Source organism: Oryzias melastigma, linkage group LG6 (genome assembly GCF_002922805.2).
Source record: "Oryzias melastigma strain HK-1 linkage group LG6, ASM292280v2, whole genome shotgun sequence".
Lineage (NCBI taxonomy): Eukaryota > Metazoa > Chordata > Actinopteri > Beloniformes > Adrianichthyidae > Oryzias > Oryzias melastigma.
The window spans coordinates 16698664-16723400 of NC_050517.1; the positions used below are offsets into that span (position 1 = coordinate 16698664).

Here is a 24737-nt window from a genome sequence, read left to right on the forward strand (position 1 = left end):
TTATGATTTTTGATTTTCACTGGTGTCCATGGCAGACATGAAATCCTGTCCACCATCGTCCACTTTTGTCAGCGGAGGAATAACACTTCAATGTAAGGGTGGGGTCATCTGGACCCTAAAAGTTAGCACAAGGGTTAAAACGTGTTGACATTTTGACTAAATTTCAGGCTGAAATGCAGCTCAAACAATAAATTAAACAGTTTTTTAAATCAGTACTGACATTTCACTACCTGCTACAACACTTCCTACATTTAGATGATCCTTTGTGACAAAGGGTGTCTTTTATTTTGAAAGGAAGTCTTGTGAATCTCAAGCCATAAGCTATTTCACATTTCGAAAAAAGGCTATTTTCTTTTTATATTTATTTTTATTTTTTGCCAAAAAATAGTTCATTATTATGTATCATAATAGCAACAATGGCATAAAAACAAATCAGAGTTTTTCTTTTTCTGTTCCTCCGGTTGGTCTTTATAAAATAGACCTGAATGGCTCTTTAATAGCTTGCACGTAATATTTGCACATATTTGTTTCTATTTCTGCTTAATTTTAATGTAAAACCATTCTATTCTAAGTCTATCTTCTCAGATGCTCTCTATCTGCACATTTATTTTTTTAATTCTTACTTCTCTGATGTGCTGCTGTCTTCTTCCCGTTAAATGTCAGTGAGTGCTGCTGACTAACGTGTGTGGGAAGATTCAATCACAGCCAAGTTAGCGGTCAAGCAGGCGGTCAAAGGCGGCGTGTCTGCCGCCATCTAGCGGCCATAAACGGTACTGCGTTTCCTTGAGGAGGAGGCAACAACCAAAAGAAGAAGGAAAAAAATACCCACATACCATTCCATCGCACCTGTCAAACCAAACCAACAGCTTCTGCGAAACCGTCAATGGACTTGATTGTGATTTTTTTGTTTTCCTCCAACCACTCCTCGGTACTAAACGCCCGGAGAGAGGACATTAGGAGGCTACTGAGAGACTAACAGCAGCAACAGGTAGAGTTGTTTCCAGATACATTTGTCTAGCGCAGATGCGGCGATTATATTTATTCTCCATGTTTTTTTTTAATCTATTTTATTTTTTCACAGCTGGACACATCCATGAGCTGACGGACGCGGAGGATCCCCGCATGGTGGCTCAAGCTCTTCTGGAACCTGGGAAGTCGCAGCGTTGCTCATCATGCCCGGCCACAGGAGGCAGGTGGGTGATCATTTCTCCTTCAGACCATCTCCCTACATAACAGCTGTTTAGAGGCCACCTTTAGAAATCTTAAAGGGACAAGGCAGCTCAAATATCTGAAAAAACACCCTTACATAAAAGATCTAGAATATATTTTATACATTTGGTAGCAATAATCAGCTTCTAATGAAGGATGTGTTTATGTAAGATTAAATGGATCTTTCCCCCTCATGTGTGGGTGAGTATCACTGATTGACATGCTTTCAGGCAGGTTAGATTGACTTAGTGCAAAAGGGTGAGTCAGGTTCAGCTCTTGTTGTTTTTAGCATTCCTTAACACTCCTCCGCATCATAGTTAGACGAGATTCTTTTGCAGGTTCTTTAAGGTGATTTTTAGAAAGATTAATTCCTCTAAAGGCATGCCATTTATTTGGGTGATTTTTTTTTTTTGCACTTTCTTTTTACTCTATCATTTCTTTGTGTTATTGATTATATGTTTTGTAATATTTCTTTAAACTAAAGGCCAGTATTGAACTACTGGAGTTACTAGGAGTGGTGAATGAAAATGGCAGCACATCAAAACTTGTTCCTCCCGGGGTAAGACATATCAAATTTTTTATCATTTTTTAACAAATATTAAGGTGTATTTTTATTCTGCAAATGTTTCTAGAGATTGGTATGTCCAAAGTGTGGCCTGTGGGGGCTCAAATTTCCACCGGCCCACAGGTTCCTGTCATAAAAATGACAATATTCAGGCCTCAGCACTTTCTAGAAAATATATGAACAATTTCTTGATTGTAATTGGCTGATTTGTATTGTAAAACTTAGGCAAAAGAGTCATAAATGTGAAGAAAACCCTTCTGAATGAGAAGATTTTTTTTAATTTCTATTCACAATATTTAAATTTAGAACTTTAGAGCATTAATTGTGAATATTGAAATGTATAATATCATATGAACTCAGATTTCAAGCTTATTTTCATATTTTTTCTTTATTGTAATTCTGGTCTTCAAGCATGAAATTCACTATAATTTTGAATAATCTGTTTTCAAATTTCTTTGTGTTCTATGAGAAAAAATGAAAAGCATCCCATTTCAAATAGATAAAGAAATAGTTAAAAAGTGAATCTACATTTAATGTCATTAGAATAGCTAAAGAAATGCTGGTCGATTGGTTGACCCTCACACATTTTCACCTCACCTATTTTGTCCTTCTTTGCAAAAAGTTTGGACACTGATAGTCTGATACGATTTTGAAATCTGTATTGTTTGAGGATTGTTTACATTGCTTTATGTTTTTTCCCTTCATAGTTAACCCCACTATCATGTGACTTCGTCCTGGTCGGCAAAAGAGTCCACAGCCTGAAACAAGGCGACTACATACATGAACTGAAGAAAAAGAAATTCAGAGTGAAGGTGGATTTAAACACCAAAACAAACATTTTCACCTTTTTTTTCCCCAATTTTGTCCTTTAATCTTATAATTCTTTCTTCTTTTAGGAAATTGAAGATGACAACCTTATTTTCTATGGACTACAAGCTCCTAATGAAATATTTTACAAGTACAGGCATCTCAGTAATGACCCTAACCGGGACTCAAGCATGTATGTGGTGCCTCTCAGAATAAGGTAAACCTACATGATCACATCTATATCTAAATCCTGGTTGTTTTTAATGTTTACAGCTATAAATGTGGATTATGTACCCGATGGCGTTCAGTTTTGATCTGTAGCAGACGACTTTCCCACAGCTAATCGTGTGGCGGTCCCATCATGCATTGCACGTTGTAAACAAGCCATTTGGGTCGTTTCTTTCCATGTCTGTTAGATATATGTCTACATCTCAGATAACTCTATTTGTTACTCTATTAGTGATCTATCAATAATATTCTGAAATATATCCACATAAATAGGTCTCCTACACATCTACTTATCACCATCTACTTCCTGTTTGAAAAAACGCGTTATATTTATGTTTCCATTAATCCATTCATTTATAAAATGCAGCTCTAAAATATTTGTATTCATTGAAAAGTTCTATATTTTTTTAATATATAAAATGTTTTGCTTCCTTTACTTTAACAGAAGAACATACACGCTCCTTTCAAAATAAAACACACCCAAATATGTATTTTAAATAAGATCTGTCTGATGTAGCAGATTTATGTGAAATAAAACTGCTAGAAAAGTCAAGTCAACTTTGTCATCCTTCTTCTCCTTTTACTATCAAATATAAATATTGCAACACTTTTTAAAAAATCTATATGTGAATGAATTTCTATACTTTAAGAACTCTGCCTTTTGTGCAGCACGACACAAGAATATGTGCAAATAAATCCCTCTAACAATAGATTAAATCATTTTGTTCAGTTATGTGACATATTAAAAATCTAAATGACAAAACTTAAGTAACTTTAAAAAAATCGATCAATCTACAAAACTGTTATATATTAAATTATTTTGCTTCAAAACTGAGGAGCCACAATGGAGGGTTTAAAAGAAACGTTTCTAAAGCCTCCTGCTGCAGACTTTTATGAGATTTTTGTGTGTTTAAATATCCAAAGTTGGCTTTTGATTAGTAAGATTGCTAAAATACAAAAATAAATAAAAAATAGATGTGCTGTTGAGGTTCCTCACAAGGAAAATGCTGCCCACACATGACGTTGCACATACATATATTGATTTATTGTTGTAATTTAAAATTTTTAGACTTCTTAATCCCTGGTAGAAATTACTAGAAATGTTTGCTACTTCTTGGAATGTAGAACTTGGTGATTACTAGTGATGTGTGGACAAAAAAGCTGACACTTAATCTCTGTTGTTTTCTCAATGTTCTACATAAGAAAGATGACATTATGCTAGTCACTAAAGAGTTGATTGTTAAATCAAAATGAACCCATTAGGAATCCACTGGATTTGTGACTTTTCTCCTCCTACCAGCTGTGAGTTCTGCTTTACGAGTGTCTGTGTTTCAGGTTAATGATAGTCCACTTCATCTTAAATCACACCAAAACTGAATCAGGAGGTGAGGCAGAACTATTTCCAACACAGATCCTTCACTTTAAACGCTGTTCTAAATTTCCCGTCGTCTGTTCTCTTCACAGAAAGTCTCCGGAGTCTTTTAAACAGCAACATTTTTGATGCAAAGTTCTGCTTACATGAGGTAAAACTCCCACTCTTTGCAGGAGGATTATTCTTACAAACTTGAATATGTGAGACAATGAGGGATTAAATAAAAGTTAGCCTAATAAAAGCTTTTTATAAACTTTGCAGCAACGCCTGAACAGATAAAGTTACCAGGATGTATTTAAAGAAGAGTATTTCAATAGTTTGTTACAATCAAGATTTGTAAGATATTATTCACAAAGAACAAATGAGTTTCTATTCTTAACCCTCCAAAGTGAAACTTTGCATTAGCATTTCAAACAATAAGCCAAACAAAATATTGGTTTAGGTAGCTGTAATAATAGTCATAGCAAGATGGTGAGTCATTCAGTACATGCAGCAGCTGGGTATGGGTGACAGCATGCAGTGATGCATATACTACCACGCAAGCATTAACATCTTTGTCCTTCTGCTCTACACATCCATTTAAATGCATTTTCTAATTGCGATATCAGGTTGTACTAATCAGATGAGGTAATTTGTTAACTAAATCAGTGCTTTGCATGATTTTTTTATGATATATCTGGACAATTTTCTTAAAGGTTGTGTTTCTGTTTTCAGAAAAAGAGACAGAAACAGCTGAAGGAGTCCTGGGCACGATGGACTGCCTGTCTCAAAGGCCAGCCCATAACTGATATCAGGTTAGGAAAGCAGCACTGTTCAGTCTTCCTATTATAGCAACATTGTTTTTAACTGGGAGAAAGGCTGGCAGCGTGTTAAAAATGTGAAAAAGGTGTAAACTTTTAGCCTCTTCTTTGTTTACTGTCTTGACCGGCTGTGCAAATACTTCAGTGTAAACATAGTTTCAATCACAGGAGTCTAATTTCCTTCTGTTATCTGGAGCTTTGTTTTGACTTTTTAGTGAACATTCTCTTGAAAGGTATTCTATGAAAAAGAAAGCTTAGGTTGATTAAAAATAGTCTCTCCTTAGGTTGCTATCCATTCACGTTTCAGTCTTTTAAGAGTTTTCCCTGTTAGTGGGGGCAGAACAAACATCAACCTGAGAAGAAAAAACCCACAAAGGTGTCAAACCAGCTCATCTTCTAAATTAAATATATTTATAGGTCCTCCGCCTTCAAATCTTCTCTAAACCGCGATTACTGCTAAGGTATTTCTATTTTTACAGCCCAGTGGCTTAATGGAACTCAGTAAACTATTGAGGAAGTGAAATCCATAAAGTCTGAAGCAGTAGTTGAGGAATTTAAAAATAATAATAATAAAAAGAATCAACCATATAACTGTGGTTTCTTTTTTTGTTGTTTTTTTCCATTTTTTACTCATTGCATTTTTGTTTGACCCATTAATTAGCCTAAAATTGTACAATTTAATTGGTACCATAATAGATCTGCTACTGTTTCTATTGCCAACATTCAAGCTGAGACATGTATTTGTGCAACTGTAGAAAAAGACGAGGTGATCTGTGGTCATTATTAAATGAGCAACAGTACAAACAAAGAGATTTTTTTTCTATTTTTAAACAGTATAAATTATTACAGTAAAACTAATTGCTGATATTTCTGTGTTACTGTTCTAATAATTACCATTAAAAACTATGAAAGAGTTAGGAGTATGTTTTATTAGGAAAATTACAATGAGAGTGTTAATTTTGGTTACAGATTTTAAGATAAAATGAGCGATACCAACCTAAATAGGCCTAACCTTTAACACTGGAGCTCCAGTGTTTATGTTCTTTGATTTATTGTAACTTTACAACCATTAACACAATCAACATCATTCCAGTAGATTCTAAATCTACTAATAAAATTAATTAATCTCAAATCTCGAAAAAAATTAATCGCGATTAATCGCTATAATTTATTTTTTTTAGTCTCGGTATTTGCCGAGCACTTATTATCTGCAAATAATCACAATATGAAATCACACACGAAACTCTATATTTAGAACATTTATTTTTAATTTATTATATTTCATTTTTAATTACTCCTGTCAGTCGATTACACAAAAATAGGATTAATTGCACCTTTGTGTTGGAATTAATCACGATTAATCACAATGTTTTATCAGGTAAAATGTATTTGTATAACATGACAGCAGACCACGGATCAAATAGTCTGATTTTTGTGAAAAAGTGATCTAAATCGCAAAAATAGCAAGAATAAACTACTAAAAACTGATTGAATATTTATTTCTTTTGTAAGTGATCATGGTATAAGCAGGATAATACCCGACGAAATGTTTTAACACACACCGTGAAAGCCTGAACCGCCGAGTTAAAGCGAAGGACTGTTCCTTCGATTCATTTGCGTTAACACATATTAACGCATTAATTATTTTTTATTAATCTCATGCGTTAATGTTCACAGCCCTAAAAAAAATCAAAAGTCACTGAAAGACTGACGCTGGGTGATTAAAAAAAAATTAAAAAAAAGGTGTTTAAATCAACTTAGGATGACCCTGGTTTATCGTAAGCAAGAAAAAAAGCATACAAATTGGCAAAAGTGACAAAAAAGCGGTCAACACAAAATGTGCCAACCCAGCTCACCCTCTCCCTCTTTAGCTTACAGGGGCAAAATCAACAGCTGAGGTATAATCACAGAAAAATGTCTCCGCCCACAAACACGTGACCCACCCACCAGGAGATTATCTACTCAATATGACCGCAAACAAAACTATAATCAAAAACCAATATGAATTCACTTTAATATAAACAATTAAATTCATGGCTCCTACAATAATGAATGATGGCTTTAAGGGGCCGGCCTCCTGCTGGTTTTCAAATCATTTCTGCTTTTACCTGGTCAGGTGTGTTTAGCCAACGAGGACCTTCAATGGCGGTTTGTTTGGAAAAAAAATGTGGCCTTGAGGCCTGGATTTGGACACCCCTAAACTATCAGTTTTTCTATATTAACCAAGGATGTTGACTCATCTATAATAATATCTAAAGCGCGTTTGTGACATAAAATGCAGATTAGATTATTGCTTTGATTTTGTGGATTTTCTCTTCCTAATGTTGGCATATTTCTCTGTCAGGGACTACTTTGGAGAGAAGGTGGCCTTGTATTTCCTGTGGCTGGGCTGGTACACGTATCTCCTGGTGCCGCCCGCGGTCATTGGAGTCATCGTCTTTCTGTACGGTCTCAGTTTTTTCAACTCTTCACCCCTGCTGTGAGTGTTTTCTAAAAGTTTCTGTTGGCTTAAGTGTCATGCTGAAACATTCCTCAGGTAATGACTCCCGTCTTGCTTTTCTCCATTGCAGAAAAGAGGTTTGCAATTCAGAAATAGTCATGTGTCCGCTTTGTGACACGGGTTGCAAAGTGTGGAAGCTCTCTGACACGTGCAATTATGCAAAGGTACAAATGTACTTTATGAACTTAAATACTTATACATTTTTTACTTTAGATTTCAATGAGGATTTTGTTTCTGCCCACAGCTAACCCTGCTGTTCGACAATGAGGGCACGGTGTTCTTTGCCATGGTCATGGCAATATGGAGTGAGTTTTTGTTTCACATTTAAAGCTCAAATACCTTTTTTTATGATATTTTACTTTTAGTTTAATTTCAGTTTAACTCTGTTCTTCTACATGAACATCGTTGGCAGGTCACATCTCAGCGCTTAATTTGCTTCAGATTTACTTTTGTTTACAGTGCCAGTATAACAGAGACAAGGAAATATTACCAACATAACCTGTTCATCAAGACACTTAATCAGTCTGGCCCATCTGGTTTTTAATGGAGACTATGCAGTCGTTTACAAAGAGTTGTAATCCCGGTTTTAAAAATGTAATGCGTACATGATCTAGTTGATAAGAGCTAAAAGTGAACTATGTTTTTAAGTGTTTTTTAAGTGTCCAGCTTTGAGAGTATAAATATAGAGGCTGTAGAGGCTAAAATACTGAATATTGAAAGATTTTAAGAGCAGCAATGAAAGAAATCTATACAAATAGTAGGATATATTTGCCAAAATTAAGCAAACCTATAAAAAAAGGTAAAATATTTTACTCTAATATTAATATTTTCATATTCTGCCTATCTGAGGTAAAAGTGTGAGGTAACAGGTCAGGGGAGAAGAAAAACTCAATGTTATTTGATCATTTTAGATATGTTTTTATTGATCGACTCTAAAATGTAGTGTTTTTAATATATTCCTAATTTTAAAAAGCTATATAAATATGCTTTCATGTCCAGAACATTGCTTAAAAAGTGTCAAATATCAATTTAATCTCTCATAGAGCCATTAACATTTTTATTTATTTTTATATTTTCATTCTTACTTATTTCAGACATCTCTGAACCCATCAGACCATAGGAATCTGTTTAAATCAAATGTTAAAAACAGGATTTTAACAAAAATACTATTTTTTTTATGATCACTTTAACCAGAACCAATTTGTTGTGCTTAAAAATGAAGAGAGGAAATAATCTTAAAGCAAACATTAAACTCACTCATGTTCTGAGATGATTCTTCCAATAATCTATATTCTAATTAAAGAAGGAAACAACTGAAACTATGAAAGTAGAAATAAAAACAATGGTTTCAACATTTTAATACACATTTTCTAATGCGTGATGAATTGGCTCTGAGCTTCAGGAGAAGACTCCTTCACCTCATCCACAATCCACCTCTTCTTTCTGACAGCCACACTCTTTTTGGAGTTCTGGAAGAGAAACCGAGCCTCCTATATGTGCGAATGGAAAGTGTCTGACTGGAACGAGGATGAGGTACGGCCCCATCACCGTCACCAGCTTCAGCAGAACTTGATATTCCTGAAGCTGATTTGATGCTTTTTCTCCAATCCAACTGCAGGAGGAGCTGATTCTTGAGATCATCAATGATCCTGAGTGTGAAAGAAAACAGTTTCAGCACTCGTACTCACACAGCTTCCTGATTTTAGTCTGCGTTGCTGTTATGGTGAGAAATGTCTTTCCTCTTTCTTCTAAGTGTCTGATAAATGACCAAAGGTCCAAATCTGTAGCAACACCTGCTTGTGTTTCCACAGATCCTGGTGATAATCGGCTTGACCACGGCACTGGTGGTGATCAGGGTGATGGTTGCAAGCATCTTGGCCCAGGAACATTGGGAGTTTATGAGCCATCACTCAAACATCGGTGCAATGATGCTCGGTGCTTTCCTCCATTACATCATCATAACTGTCATGACAAAGGTATTCCGTCTTTAAAAGTCCATCTGTGTTTAGCAGGATCCTCTGTGAGGCTGAGCATGTGTGTTTGTGTACAGGTCAACAGGATCGTAGCCATGAAGCTCTCCGACAAAGGTACGTTTACACTCAGTTATCAGGAAAATTAGAGCAGAAAAGTTATTGAAGAAATAATCTAATCCTATTTTATGCTTTATTGTGTTTTATGTGCATATGAGTGTGTGAGGCCGGGAGTTTGGGTGTAATGAACTTATGTCCTACTTTTGGGTTTGGAAATAAAAATATATATATATTTTGAGGCACATTAGTTGGAAAAGTGCTACAAAAATTTGGATTTAATTGAATTTGATTGTATTTTATTTGATTTGATTATTTTATTTTTTATTTTATCTTATTTTATTTTAATTTAATTTAATTTAATTTAATTTAATTTAATTTAATTTAATTTAATTTAATTTAATTTAATTTAATTTAATTTAATTTAATTTAATTTAATTTTATTTTATTTTATTTTATTTTATTTTATTTAATTTTATTTTATTTTATTTTATTTTATTTTATATAATTTAATTTAATTTTATTTAATTTGATTGCATTTAATTTAATTTAATTTAATTATATTTGATTTTATTGAAGATAATTTTGTGATGCCATGTTTACGTAAACAAAATAAATATTTTAACCTTCTTTTAACATCATATCCCAATAAGCCCTGAAGCACTGATGAAATCACTTTGGTTGTATTTAGGATTTGGTTCAACACTTGAAAACTATACTTTATATCTGATTAATTGGTGTAGTTTTGCATTACCCTATTGCATGCTGCAGTTCCGATTTTATTTGCTAATTTTAAGACTTCTCTGTAATATTTAAGATGTCTATTCACCAAACACTGAAACGACTTCTTTCTTCATCAGAGAGAACAAGGTCCTTTTCTGCAAGAGAGAATAGCTTCACAGTCAAGATGTTCACCTTCCAGTTTTTCACCTATTTCACTTCCCTTTTCTATGTTGCATTTTTCCTTGGCAGGTAGGAAGTTGTTTTAATTCCCTTATTGAACTTTTCAAACCTTCTCCTCTGTATTTGCTGTTTCTCATCAAAAACTTTGCTTTTGATTGTGCTGACAGAGTAAATGGCCATCCTGGAGAATATGTCCGGCTTGCAGGAGCATGGAGGCTTGAAGAAGTGAGCGATAAATATTATTCGACACTGATAAATAATTACATTTCCACTGAAATTTACATATAATTAAATACATCAGACATTTTCCTTGCATTTGCTACGGATTAATTTGGTTTTTTTCTTCCAAAAGTCCCACTCTGATTGTCTTTTGATCTTCTGTAAAATTGTTCCCAGTGGTCTTTTAATTACAATTATGTCGTATTTAGCCAAAATAAAATAAAAAAAAGAAAAACTGTCATTTTCTAGAACATAGTTTCTGCAGAGCAGCAAGAGTTTATTCCAAATTAGCCTACAAGTTGTGGGTGGGACTACAAGAACATGTTAAAATACACTTTCTATCGGAGTGGGTCTTCAAATGAGAGTTGTAAACCATGTGCTGTTTTGTTCAGTGTCACCCTAGTGGATGCCTGACTGACCTGTTCATCCAAATGACCTTTATTATGGTGCTGAAGCAAATCATCGGCAACGTGTTTGAGTTCGCTGGCCCGTAAGTACTAATAATCAGATCAAGAACGTGCAGGATGAACGGTGTCGGGCTCAGCTCATTCAAACTGTTGGTTGCATCAGCTGGTTGTGCAGGATTTTGAAGAAGAAAAAAGTCCCCAAGTTGCAGAGGAAATGCCAAGCCTGCTACCTTAAAGATGATTCAGATGTGGGAAAAAGCAATGAAATGTGCGACTACTGCAAACATCGTGATTGGGTGAAGAACCATCAGCTCAGCGAAGTGGATTCTTTCAGCCTGTTCAATGAGTTTTTGGAGATGGGTATGAGCTGACGACTTCGTAGAGTCTCCAGATATTAATGTTGAGGTGCTTTTGATTCATTTTGAGTGTAACATGTCTGTCCTTAGTGATCCAGTTCAGCTTCACCACCATATTTGTGGCAGCATTTCCCCTTGCTCCTCTGCTGGCTCTTTTCAACAATGTCATTGAAATCCGTTTGGATGCCATTAAGATGGTGACTCTGGAGCGCAGGATGGTTCCCAAGAAAACCAACGACATCGGTGAGAGCATGTGCCGACTACTTGTTTTACTTTTACTTTCTTGTAAACAAGGAAATCAATAATATGCATGAGAAATAAAAAGTCTGTTTTCAGCCTCTGATGACCTGGAAGGTGAAAACTAAAATGTTGAATTCTTTGTTGGCTTCTCCTCAGGCGTCTGGATCAATATATTGGAGGTTATCGGTGTCTTAGCCGTCATTGCAAACGGGCTGGTGATTGGCATTTCCTCCGACTTCATCCCTCGACTTGTGTACCAGTACTATTACGGCCCGTGTGCAACTGGCAATGGAACTGACACAGAGTAAGAAGATTTAATATTTGGAGATGATTTCCACAGGACGACACATTTAAAATGAAGACTTCTTCATTCCTTTTCAGTTGCATGGCTGGTTACATCAACAACAGTCTCTCCATTGCTTCTCTGGGTGACGGCAAAGCTAAGATTTCTCCAAGTCAGATGGTGACTTCCACGGGCATAAATGTCACTTCCTGCAGGTTTGCAGCTTTATATATATAATTTTTAGAGCTGAGGACACAATTCTGAGTTTGAAATCACAATTAAATAAAACCTCAAATATAAAGAATCAACACGTAAAAGCATGTCAGCTGTGATTTGAGAATAAAAACCTTTTCAACATAACTGGAAAATATTAAAACAGAAAGTCATTTTTTAAACAGAATGGCTTAAAATAGGCAGAAAAATAATGAAAACATGATATAATTAATATTAAAAAGATGCAACATTTTCCAATGTTACTTAAAAAATCACCGTCAGATAAATACTTTAATCTTTATGATTAATTCAAAATGGATTTCATTGGAAATGTCTATTTGTTTGCTTAAAAATATAACCAATACACTTAATACCATTGGAAAATCATATAATTTGTTATTCTGCTAACAAACCTCACTTTTACTGGATTCATCTGACATATATACTTTAACGGAGACATGTTTGTTTGTCATAATCGTGTGCACAATCCGTTTTCTACGTCCACCTTATAACTTTCGGGGTCACCGGGTTGCTGGAGCCTATCCCCACTACTGTTGGGAAGGGATCTACCCTCAATGGGTCAGCAGTCCATTGCAGGGCACTCTATAACATATTTATGGGACTTAAACGAATTAGTCAAACAAGTTATATACTCCTGCCAGTAGGGGGTGCTGTAGCCCCTGTATATCCTCAAAATGCAACTCAAAAATCAAATAGAATCGGACTTTATTTATAATTCTTAAAGCCCTTTTCATACTTCAGTCACCAAAGTGTTTTTACAGAGTTAAAACAATTCAAAATAAAACTTTACAACCCTCTTGAAACAACAACCAGCACAATAAAACATAAACTGTCATGACAAAAGAGTTATAGGAAACAACTTGCATTGTTACATTCCTTTAAACGGTCTTTCTGAGAACTATATCCTGTCTAAGTTTGTTTTAAGTCTGGGTTCTTGGTAAACAGATAAAGCTTTTCTGCTAATAGTTTATAGATATAGTAAGTGCAGTTGTTGTTTGTGTAGAGAGACATAGTGTTGTCAACAACTATTGTGTATTATTTTATTCCTTAGCATTAAAAGAAATTGTGTTGTGAATTTATTATCAATTTGTTCTGAAAAACGAAGCAATTAAATGACAAAAAATGAATAATTATTCCATATTTTCTGACTAGGTTTGCAAAACCAAAAGCCCTGATAGAGAGGGGGTCCAGTCATTGTTTTCATGCTGTGAGGCTGAACTGTCACCTCTCCTCTTTAAAAGCCCTGAATGCAGAAGGCCCTCACAGTTCTCACCTTCGTGTTAATATTAGAAATAATTACTGATGAAGGTCTGCTCCTCTTCACAGCTACAAAGATTACAGGGACAGCGATTACAATCGTACTCCTCAGTTCTGGCTCATTTTAGCCGTGCGCTTTGCCTTCGTCATCCTTTTTGAGGTAAGTCCTCGTTTTTATCACCTCTGCAGTATGAATGTCCTATGTGACATTTTTCCTTAGGTCACAACAAGGTTGTTTTTTTTTTGTTTTTTTTTGCTCACTCTGTGCTCTCTGGTTGCAGCATGTTTTACTCATATGCAGGTTCATTGCTGCACGGTTTATACCAAGTGCTCCCATGGAGGTGAAAAACGCCAAACTCTCAAATGAATTTGTCAGATTAAAAGAAAAACTGAAGTAAGTATATAACTCTTATATCACTAATTTGCATGACATGCAAACAAAACTTGAATGGAAACTTTTGTATTTCTATAATTCAAAGTAATCTTACCTTGTCATATTATTTTAAAATGAATTTACATTTAAAACAAATACTGTGAATAATGATAAATGTAAACTATGTCCTGCAGGTCTTTTGAGGAGCATCCAAAAGTGGCACACAGTTTACCCTGAAAATACTGCGCTTTTGTGATTTTACACCATCTCAGCTTTAAGCCCACTTTGAAGAATTCAAATGGACAATTTTTCTTTTTTTTTAACTGTCATATGTGAACAGCTGGCTGTGTGGATTTATATAAAGAAAATGCTGACGACAGAACTTTATTTCTTATTCAAATGTGTGTACAGACTGACTTTATTGATCATTCCCTGAGAGTTTCTTCTTAGCAGATAAAGCATTGTAGTTGGTTCCATCTGTGTGAGCCATGATAAAGTGTTTTATTGAAAGTCTAAAGGTAATTTATACTGACTGCTGATTGACTTAAAATGCTGTAAAGACAAAGTGATGTGATGCCTGATGCTGTGTTTCACTGGCAATCTTGTATTTTATTTTAGTGAATAAATTAAGTTCCTGTGAATAAAAAGTTTTTTAGAATGAGTATTTACTGAAAGGTATGTGAGATATGTCACTGACGTTCCTGTAATAGTTTATGGGGTTTACATTTTACCATTTCAGCAAAAAACATGTTCCATGTGACTCTAATTTAGAAATGATATATATTCACAATCTTAATTTTAGCTCCTCCAAAAAAATAAGATAAAAAGATGACAGAAAAATAAAATGTCATGATTTTGTTCTAAAAATATCATAAAATAATTAGTAATAATTCTGGTGTTTTTGGCTAATAAATTAACTATTGCACTTGTATGAATTTTACTTTATGAATAATTCGAATAACTTTTTTTCTGCTGTAAATATAACGGTGTTAAATTAATTTTATATGTGTTACCTCATACTTCAACATAATAAGTAAAACAAGGCAGTGCAACTGAACAATGTAACATACTTAACGCATTAAGTTATAAATAGTACTTAATGTTATTCAAAACAAATACAATTTTAGCTACTTTACTTTTTATAAATGCTATATGCGGCTTCCAAGACAATTTTTCATTCAAAAATCTAAATTTTTTCTACTTTTACTCCATCAACAGACAGCTTTTCTCATTCATGTTTTTTTTAACAAATACCTTAAAGTGAGTCTTTTCTATATTCAATGAAAGCTTATTATTATTATTATTATTAAACCAATGTTGAAGTTTAGAAATTTCAATTTAAATATCTTCAATTAAATGTCTTATTTTTTCCTGAATAAAAAAATGTTGTATCATCTGGAAATAGAACAAGTTTCAATACATCTGAGAGCTCACAAATGTCATGTATGTATGAAGTACATAACACAAAAAGTTTGACACACAATCTGATTCAGTTTTTTCCTAGAGTTGGATTTCTAAATTTTGTGAATTTAAGATGTCCTAAAATAAAGATATTTTTTGTCAAAAGTGTTAATATTCTGCAAAAATAAAAAATAAAAAAAGGAAATTTATGTGGAACGGATTTCTTGAAGCTGGTGATGTGTTTGAATGGTTACTTTTGGTTTTCTCGCTTACCTGTGGGATTATCAAAGAGCGCAGGTGAGGGCTGGGATGAGCGTCATGTGACCTGGAGGGAGCCAATCGTCGAAGAGCTCCGGGTTCGCCCAGGTGCACCTGATCATGCGGGGAAGCTGAAGTCTTTGCGGTCGGTTCTGCGGCTCCCTGAGAAACCAAACTATTAAAAAAAGGTTCTCACGCTGTCACATTGAACGTGATGTCACTCAGCTGTGTTGGCAGCATTTCCTTCTAGACGACGGAGAAGCAGAAGACTTAGTTTCATGGCTGTGATTGTAGTTGGTGTCATATTGCTCTGTTCCGGGTTGTTATGGAACAGGACTTTCCTCGTAAGCGGTAAGGATACAACAGATTAATCCTAAATCTAGTCATTTGAACACTTTTACTTTTTTCTTCCTTAAAGTTTATCTCTTTCAAATGTTCGCAACGCAGATTTGTGGTTTTGTGAGGTTACATTTAAGGTCAGTGCACGTGGGGTCAGAGGATAGCAGTCACCTGAGACCACTGTTGCCTAGCAACGGGACCAAGTCCGAACTTCGACCCTGATGCTCCTGTTTGAATTGCAAGGAAAAGAAAAAACACTCATAGATTTTGGTTTAAGTCTGTGCAAGACCAATTTCTAAAATATAATTTTAAAGGAAAATCAAATGTAGTTTAAAAAGTCCACTGTTTCCTGTGGTGAAAGAATATTTGCTAAACAAGTTTTTTTTGTCTGCATGTTAAATACTTCTACACATGTTTCACTGTGCATGCAAAGTTTTTATATTCATGTTAAATAAAAATCTGCGTTTTGCTTTAACCGATTCAGGTTTAAAAACTCATAAAATCTCAATTTAAGTGTAGAATTTTAATGAGTTATTTCCTTTAAAAATCAGATTTTTTTTGTTTTCTGCAGCCTTTCAGTCAGTTAATCACAAACACATTTTATACAAAATGGCTGTCATATAATATTGATTGCAAAATGTTTCTGTGGTTTGTCTCCTCTCTGTCAGACAGAGTTGTAACGAATAAGAAAACCTCAGAAAAGGTAACGGTAATCTCTGGAGTACCCCAGGGCGCTCTACTTGCACCTTTACTATTCTTAGGCCCAATCCAAATTCTTCCCCTACGGCTTCTTTCTAGAGTTATGCACTGCTGACTCCTGCACTTTTAAATCTTTTCATTTAACATTTATCAAAGGTTTGTGAAAATTTGAAATAATTCATGTTTACTTTTTATATATTAGGTATGTTTATATGAGGATTTTATGATTTTTGCCTGTTATTGGGCTTTGGCCAATATATATGAATAAAAATGTTCTGAGTTCTACCAATACATTTAAGATGATTTCCTTTTGTAGGCCAGAGCTGTGTGAATGAAAGCAGATTTGAGGAGAAGCTGGTGTATGTGGGCCAGCGGGCTCTTCCATACCGGCTGCAGTGCCCTCTAAAATCTGTTCCACCGCAGAGCTCGGCCCAGATTCAGATTACATGGCTGAAGGACTGCCAGCAGCTTCCAAGTCAGGTCACCGAAACTTTTCTTGAGTTTCCCAGCATCCACTTTAAGGATCAGGGAAATTACACTTGTGTGGAACAGAACAGCACAGCGTCCTTCACTGTTCACCTCAGAGTTGAGGGTGAGTAAAATCAGATACGTCTGCATTTAACTTAAAGTTGTGTGTTGGGATTACACGCCCGTGACTATTAACATGGGAATAATCTCTATATGCCTTCCAGCGGTTGTTAAAAGTGTTTTTGTCCACAATGAATTTACAGTGAATAATGCAGGTGCGTCTTTGCAGAATCTCAGTGTGCCAAACCCCCCGCGTTCAAACCCAGTGAGGAATCGAGTAAACTTTGGAAGAGGTTGGGCTCCACTGTGAAACTGAACTGCACCGCCCTCCTCTGGGACGCAGCAGAGGAAAGATGTGACATCACGCTGCAGTGGCAGAAAGATGGCCAGCTCTTTACAAACCACACAAACAACACATCGTCATGGTCATTTCCAGCTCTTAGAATATAAAGTTTTGCTTGTGCATCTCTTTTGAAGTGAATGCTGACAACAGAAGTTTTTGTCCTCTTTTCAGGCCGTCTGGTGATGGCCAGCTGATGGTGAGTAGTCTGTTAGAGATCATCCTTAAAGAGGCAGAGGATTTTGGAGTTTACAGCTGCTCGGTGAGGAACAGTTCATTGGACTTCATCATACAGAATTCCGGTAAGAAAAATTCAGATTTAGTTGAGAGTTTAAAGTCGCACTCCAATCATCTTTTGATCTATTTTAATTATGATGATGCAGTTTTTAGCCAAAATAAAGAAACCTGTTGTTTCAAGGACATAGTTTCTGCATGGCGGCAGGAGTTCATTAGCAATTCGCCTCTTAGTTGTAGGCGGGACCTTTGGGGAGTAGCAACTCCGCCCCCTTTCCCCCACTGTTGCTGAGAGCTCTCTGTTTACTAGCTACGGTAACTTACAATCCCAACCTACCATTACTGATGCTTCAAAAATGGATATTGAAGCTATTCAGCCATAAAGTTTGAGCTCAAATGAGGAAAATAAAGTTGTACATGGATCTATTTGTCTACAACTGGAAGCATCGGAATGGAGCTGAGCAAGGAGCTTGCTCACAAATATGCTCTTTTTCAAATATTTTTTTTGTCTGCTCCTAAATCATAAGAATTTGAATAAAGACATACTAAAAATTGCAATTTTAAGCTTAATTTTCTTAACTTATGTCCTCCATCATCAGAAAAATGCCACAAGGACATTATAAAAACAACAAAAACAATTGTCAAAAAAAAAAAGTCATTTTTGAAAAGCCATTTTAACACCTAATCAGTGTACTTCATGCCCCTTCAGAGTATTGAAATGTTATTTTAAAATAAAAGGTTTAATTAAAAGATAAATCCTCATTTTTTTCTTCCATGTGGGGTCAGACAATCCCAGCCACACGGCTGCTGTTATCGCAGCTATCGTCCTCCTCATCCTCCTCGCTGTGGCTGCTGTTGTTTACTCTCAGTGCCACCTGAACATCAAGCTCTGGTACAGGAACCTGTATGGAGATTATGAACTTAATGGTAAGACTTCTGCTGAAGACACATAAAGTCGCTCTGCCCTATTGTCCTGTTTAAACCTGTGCTGTGTTTCTAACTTCAGATGGAAAATTATACGATGCCTACATTTCATACGTGAACAACGACGCTGACAGAAAGTTCATCAACTTTATACTCAAACCTCATCTGGAAAATCAAAGTGGATACAAAGTTCAACTCTGTGACAATGACATCCTACCTGGAGCAGGTAAGAGCACAACAAGGATGGGTTCAAAGTTTTCTGCTTTTTTAGATTAAAACGCGTTTATTTTAATTTCAAGCCTCAGATTTACTTTTTTTATCATTTCGCTGTTTTGTATGGAGCCCCTAAAGTTACCTTGAAGTAAAACAAAAACTGTTGCTATCTGGTGCTCACTAGATAGCATTTTTTTTATTTCAGTGTCTCTTTAGGGCAGGGGTCACCAACCTTTTTGAACCTGAGAGCTACTTCATGGGTACTCAGTCATATGAAGTGCTAGCATTTTGAAATAACACATTTTGCGTAGTTGTACAATATTAATAATAAATATTGATACTCCTCTATGTGAAGACATTGATTTTTCACCATAATTATCAACAATATCAACAAGCTCAGAAACAGGTATCTATATTTAGCACTTTATTCATTTCAGAAATTGTTAAATTTTCAGTTGATCACTTACATTTCATGGAATAATGTTCCATTTTTACTATGTTACTACTATGTTGTACCATGTTTATCCATAATTTAATGCTAAAGAAAAATAAACTTACATATTTTTAAACAAATCTTGTTACATTTTGAACTAATGACGAAATCTGCAGCATTTTTTAACAAAATTAATGATCTTTGAACTGGAATAGGTAAGAGGTCACCTAAACTTATCTAAAGTTCATGTATTATGAACATGTTTTTAAGACATTTTAATTTTTAAATCTATGTAAATGCAAGTGTAATTTTTAAAAAATAAAAAAAACGTATTTTATATGCAGCTCACAAGTGAGTTGTGCTATTTTTGGAAGACTTGAGGACACCTTGTGTGGTCCTTGAGGGCTACCTGGTGCCCGTGGGCACCACGTTGGTGACCCTGCTTTAGGGGTTCAGAAATACTCACCAGACGGCAGTAGCTGGCTTTTTTTTTTTTTTACTTGGATTTCATTTTCCTGACTTCGCTGTCCCTTTAGGGGCTCTGTAGTTTGGTCTTGTATGCGTGTGTGTTTTCTTTTTAAATAATTGTTGTTTTGCTTTTTTTTTACGTCACCCAGAACCTTCTGCAGAGCTCCTAATGAACATGAGTCGCTCCAGGCGTCTTATTGTTCTCCTCTCTCATGCCTACCTGGAGCAGGACTGGTGCTTCAATAATTTCAGGTGAGACTTGCAAACAAAAATCAAACTTAAACACTTTTCTGGTAAAATCCGACTTCCCCAGAGTGAACAAAAACAATTGCATCATAAAGATTAGCCACTTGATGTCAGTGTTGCTGCTGTGATTACAGACAGGGCCTGCTGCACTTACTGGAGATATGTCAGCAGCCTATCCTCATCATGTGGGACGGTCAGTACAAGCAGATGAGCTCTGAGGTCAAGCAGCAGCTCAGTACGCACCAGCATCGCCTCACTGTATTGACATGGAGGCACAACTCTGTGGTATGATGTGTGCCGTTTACACTCAACAGCATTTGAGAGGAACATTTATTTCAGCACTCTAGCTGGTATGTTTTACAGTAAAAATGTAGTTATTTTTAGTAAATTACTGCAACGGTCAGAGAGGTCTACACTTTCAGGAACGTCTGTTATCGGGGTGTCATTTTCTTGTGCGTTCAACAGTATCAAAAGAATGGGTGTGTTTGTTTCCTGTTATTTGCCTTTCAGAGGATTTAAATTCAAATGTTGCTACATGTCGGCTGGTGCTTGTTGCTATGTGACATAAAGGTTTGGCCTTTTTTTCCAAGCTTAGCCCCGCCCACTAAAAATGACTTGCATAACCGCAGGCAGGAACAGCACAGACAGTACCGTCTGTCAGTGGAAATAATTAAAACAAGTCAACGTCTGTTTGTTTGGCTGATGGAAGAACCTGTCATAGTTCTCAGAAGTGTTCAAAACACAGTGACAGACATAAGGGTCAAAATATCAGGACATTTTTTTTTAGTTTGCTTCTTCCTTTCTTTGTTTTAATATGTTAAAACTCTCTGTGTATTGAATATGCCATGAACGTACTTATGATGCATTATGAAAACTCAATCCTCCGTCTTTGACTGATCTGACGTTTTTTTTTGTTTTTTTTTTTTTTTGGTGTCTAGATTCCTTCCTCTGTTTTCTGGAAGGAGCTAGCTTTAGCCATGCCTCGCCAAGTCTTCTTTCATAAGGAATCTGCTGGCGATCCTCAGACTGTGCTGCAGGATGACAAAGACCCCATGCTGACTCTTGATCCCGACTACCTGGACTGTCGCTCAGAAACCGACCCAGCAGGAGACCTGGGTAAGAGCTGCTGTCCCTGTCGGATTCTTTTTGTGACAAGCATTCAACAATGAAAAGAGGATAAATCATATGATTTTTTTTTTCTTAACAGAAAATGCAATTTTGTGCAAAATGTCTGATTAAATCTAAAAAGATGAATGAGAAAACCTTGACCTGCTCTTGCATTCAATATTATATAATCCTCAAAGTGAAACTTTATTTTGCAAAGTAAAAATTTTAAGAGTTAAATAAAAATATTAAAGGTCATACAGTAGTGTTTTTTTATATTGTAACAGCTCAGTTGGGTGATCTTGTAGGATTAGCAGCTAAAATCTGTCCATCTGCAGTACAAGCAAACAGCCCGTGAAGTCTGAAATATGTTTCATTAGATCTGATAATCCTGTTGTGTTCAAACACTCCTCTTATTGACAGAATCTCTTTATTTTTTATTTTTTTTTGTGGATAATATTGTTGTTACATTGATCGCTTTACTGTCTTCTTGCTGACAAAATGCAACATGATTGGTATTCAAACAGTATCAGGAGTTGCAAATAAATACATTTTCATAAAACCAGCATGAAAAAAACTGCCTGAAATTAAAGAGTTTAATTTAAGGTAATTTACTGGTAAATGTAGGACTGAAGGAGACCACACATACTTGTGGACTGTACCTGGTTTTCATTTTTTTCCTTTTTTTGCAGCTGTGCAGCTTCACTGCAGAGCGACCTGTCAATCAAAAAGTTTTTTTTTTTAAACCAGAAACATTGAAAAAGCAGCATTAAGTGGCATTAAAGTAGCTTTATTTAGCTCCAAGTAATTGAAAACTTGTATTTCTTGATGTCTGATGAAAAGTGCATTTAATCAGACTAATAATTTTAGAAAATTGCCCTTGTTTTACAACTCTCTATACGTTATGTTTGCAGGGGTCCGCCTGCCTGTGTACAGGGCTCTCGCCTGTACGGCGCCCGTCCTTCCTGCTGCACCCCTTAAAGCAGCGGAGCCAAAACCTTCTGACATAGACGTGTCGGATCTGGGATCACGCAACTATGGAGCACGCTCAGACTTCTACTGCCTGGTGACAGAGGAAGACATCTGATCCACACTTATCCTAAAAAAAAAAAAAAAGACAGCCAATTCCCACAAATTTTCAAAGCATTTTGTTTGCTACTTAAATCAACACTTTTTTTTTCAATTTCCATTTATAAAATTATTTGTACAGATTTGTGAAATATTTAAATGTTTTAAAATGATAAATTGTTTAAGCATGTTGGATCTTTTAGATCCAACAGACTGCAGAGAAGCTGAAATAAATTTTAAAAACTTGTCCAAGTTTCTATTTAACAGCAGTAGCTGCACAGTTACAGATACATAATCACCAATAAAAACTATCACAAAATTCTATATTCTGGGTAATAACTTTAGTGAGCTGAATAGGTGCACACTAGCAGTAGTCCTGGTTTCCTGCCCGAGCAGGAGAAAACAGGGTGTGGTCGACATTTCAGCAGGAGCGTTACTGCGTCACACATGCATAACAATTCACTTCTGAGAATCCTTTTTTAATTATTAAATTTTAATTCCAAAAACAATTTATTACAAAAGTAACAAACCGAACAACCAATGTTGTGCAAAACCCACACAAACACCATTTACGCCACACAACTGTAATTATTCTCATTCCAACTTTCATGTTTTAGTTTAGATATTAACAGACTCATGTTCAACTGTTACATAATTCAAGATTACAATCAGAAAAAGACATGGCAAAAATTCATCTTTTTGGTTTTTAAATGAACAACATTGAGAGAAGATTGTTCAATGGATTATTTTCAACAGTACATTGTGGTTTTATAAATGACATTTAAGAGAACATTTTGCTTCAAGCACACCTAAATGGAAAAGCAAAATATGCAGAAACATCTGTCCCATAAATCAAATATTTACACCTAAAATGTTAAAAAAAAATGTTTCAAACTAATTTTAGAATAGCACAATATATAAAATCTGTAAATGCAATATTTACAAAAAGACCTGGTTCTTAGATTTCTAGTCCAGTTGAAAACCTCAACTGTCCACTTTAATTCCAGTGACGGCTGCCGTTCCACCTGAATTCATGCTGTTGAGGGCAGAGATGGAACTTGCCGCTTAGATTATCGTGTATATGCAAAGTTAATGATTAAGGTGCACACATTTGTATCAGAGTCCATCCATATAATCCATCGGATCCACAGGTACCGCTCCAGAGATGTTGTAGTAAAACAGTCTTTTCCTTTGCTTAGCTTGTGGCCTTAGCGCAGTCGAAGATAAAGAATGAACTTTGCACTCCAGACCTTTTCCTTTAAGCAAACTTGTCGACAAAATCGTCTTTTGTGTGGCCATGCTGCAACACAAACACAAAGTCAAGCGTTATTCATACTTTGCATATGAAAAATCCTTGAAAAAAAATCGTATGGTATTAATGTTTAGTGACAGAAACCTGAGTGCAACTAAAAGGCCTAAATTTAGCAAAAAGGCTACACAAATCATAACTGAAGCAATCCAAAATTTGCTTGTTAGGCAGGCAATGTAACAATGTTAAACACAAAAGTGCACATAGGCGGAATATCCACTTTTTTGTTGGTACTTGTTTTGAAGCAACACACCTTTGGGCGCGGTCAGGTCTGAACTGCAGAAGGCAGTAAAATCACCTGCTTCAATTCAAGATCTGGACCTGCCCGACTGGGTGTGTTTAATGAAAGAACAGCAGTTTGAACAAGCACGTGATGTATGGCTTTTGAACATGTGCCATGCAACTGACGTGAAGAGAGTGCAATCCATCATTCTCTCACACATGCACGCACGCCAAAGACTGAGGGCGAAGCTTGTCGGTGAGAAAGTTTTGACTTTGTGTCAGAGTGCATATTTTAACTTTAGTCTGTGAGGAGCCTGAAGACTTTGGAAAGCATTCTAAAGAGAACTTGAAATCATGTTGTTGTTCTAGCACAGGGGTTGGCAACCTTTAACAGTAAAAGAGCCATTTGGACTAGTTTTCTACTGATCGAAACCTAGAGGAAGATAAATAGATTTACTTTAGCCTTTAGGAAATTTGGATAATTCATTACAATTTAAACAAAAATAAATGTGAATTATTCCTTATTCAAAAGCAAAAAAATAAAAAAGAAACTAGCATCTGTAAAAATTTGATTTTTTTTCTTTATTTTTATGTTTTACCTTAGTAGATGCCAAATTAGCCAAAAAGCTAGCTCATTGCTTAATAACTAGCTAAACTCCCAAATAGTAAAAAAAAAATCCTCAGTAAACTAATCAAAAATGTTAGCCTGTTCATAGAATATAAGCTAAACTTTAAATCAGCCAAAAAATCTCAGAGGATAACAAATTAGCCATAACTTTAGCTTATTGCTAACCTTTTAGCTAAACTCCAAATTAGCTTTAAAATCTCAGTAGAAGCCAAATCAGGCAACAAAAAAAGCTAACTTGTCGCTTAATTACTAGCTAAACTCAAAAATAGCCTAATTTTCTGTATTAAACAAAATTACAAAAATTAAAAAAACTTTAAAAAATTGCTAGCATTTAATTTTTCTTCAGCCAGAGAGCCACCATGGAGAGATAAAAGATCCACATGTGGCTTTGGAGCCACAGGTTGCAGACCTCTGTTCTAGTAAATAAAGTAAATGAACTAAAAAGTCATATGTCTTTATTTTTTTTTTTAAGAAAAAACAACCCTTTAATTTTTTTTTACATTAAATTGAAGCATTTTAAAATTTGAGTTAAAGATGTAAACT

At 35.4% G+C, this 24737-nt stretch overlaps 3 protein-coding genes and 1 long non-coding RNA gene across 6 annotated transcripts in view; 2 read left to right on the forward strand and 2 right to left on the reverse strand.

Moving 5' to 3' along the window:
- Positions 1–963: 963 nt before the first annotated feature.
- Positions 964–14444, forward strand: LOC112152283 (anoctamin-9). 2 transcript variants are annotated; one of them, XM_024281759.2, is made up of 25 exons: positions 964–988; positions 1082–1193; positions 1694–1768; positions 2482–2586; positions 2671–2798; positions 4145–4194; positions 4274–4332; positions 4896–4975; positions 7326–7460; positions 7552–7645; positions 7726–7786; positions 8932–9014; positions 9100–9204; positions 9293–9457; positions 9532–9568; positions 10369–10480; positions 10579–10636; positions 11023–11120; positions 11201–11397; positions 11484–11636; positions 11790–11937; positions 12015–12131; positions 13477–13567; positions 13689–13801; positions 13975–14444. In XM_024281759.2, the coding sequence occupies exons 2-25, from the start codon at positions 1173–1175 to the stop codon at positions 14015–14017; spliced, it is 2328 nt and encodes a 775-aa protein (XP_024137527.1). In that variant the 5' UTR covers positions 964–988; positions 1082–1172; the 3' UTR covers positions 14018–14444. The 2 variants fall into 2 exon arrangements, with proteins under 2 accessions (XP_024137527.1, XP_024137526.1); XM_024281758.2 differs by lacking the exons at positions 964–988; positions 1082–1193 and adding an exon at positions 1230–1410.
- Positions 8824–15592, reverse strand: LOC118598853. The gene is made up of 2 exons (XR_004948035.1): positions 15455–15592; positions 8824–9130 (listed from the first exon to the last, which is right to left on the reverse strand). It is a non-coding gene; the product is annotated as an uncharacterized LOC118598853 (long non-coding RNA).
- sigirr (single immunoglobulin and toll-interleukin 1 receptor (TIR) domain) lies at positions 15555–22282 on the forward strand. Its single transcript, XM_024281776.2, has 10 exons — positions 15555–15790; positions 16794–17069; positions 17235–17430; positions 17520–17647; positions 18366–18506; positions 18586–18729; positions 19767–19869; positions 19998–20148; positions 20802–20979; positions 21882–22282. The coding sequence occupies exons 1-10, from the start codon at positions 15718–15720 to the stop codon at positions 22052–22054; spliced, it is 1563 nt and encodes a 520-aa protein (XP_024137544.1). The 5' UTR covers positions 15555–15717; the 3' UTR covers positions 22055–22282.
- Positions 22283–22493: 211 nt separating this feature from the next.
- Positions 22494–24737, reverse strand: part of pkp3a (plakophilin 3a) — an 18133-nt gene continuing 15889 nt past the window's right edge. For both annotated transcript variants that reach the window (XM_024281755.2, XM_024281754.2), the window contains one exon: positions 22494–23335. In XM_024281755.2, the coding sequence (XP_024137523.1) occupies positions 23294–23335 (42 nt within the window). In that variant the 3' untranslated portion in view covers positions 22494–23293. The remainder of the gene's footprint in view (positions 23336–24737) is intronic.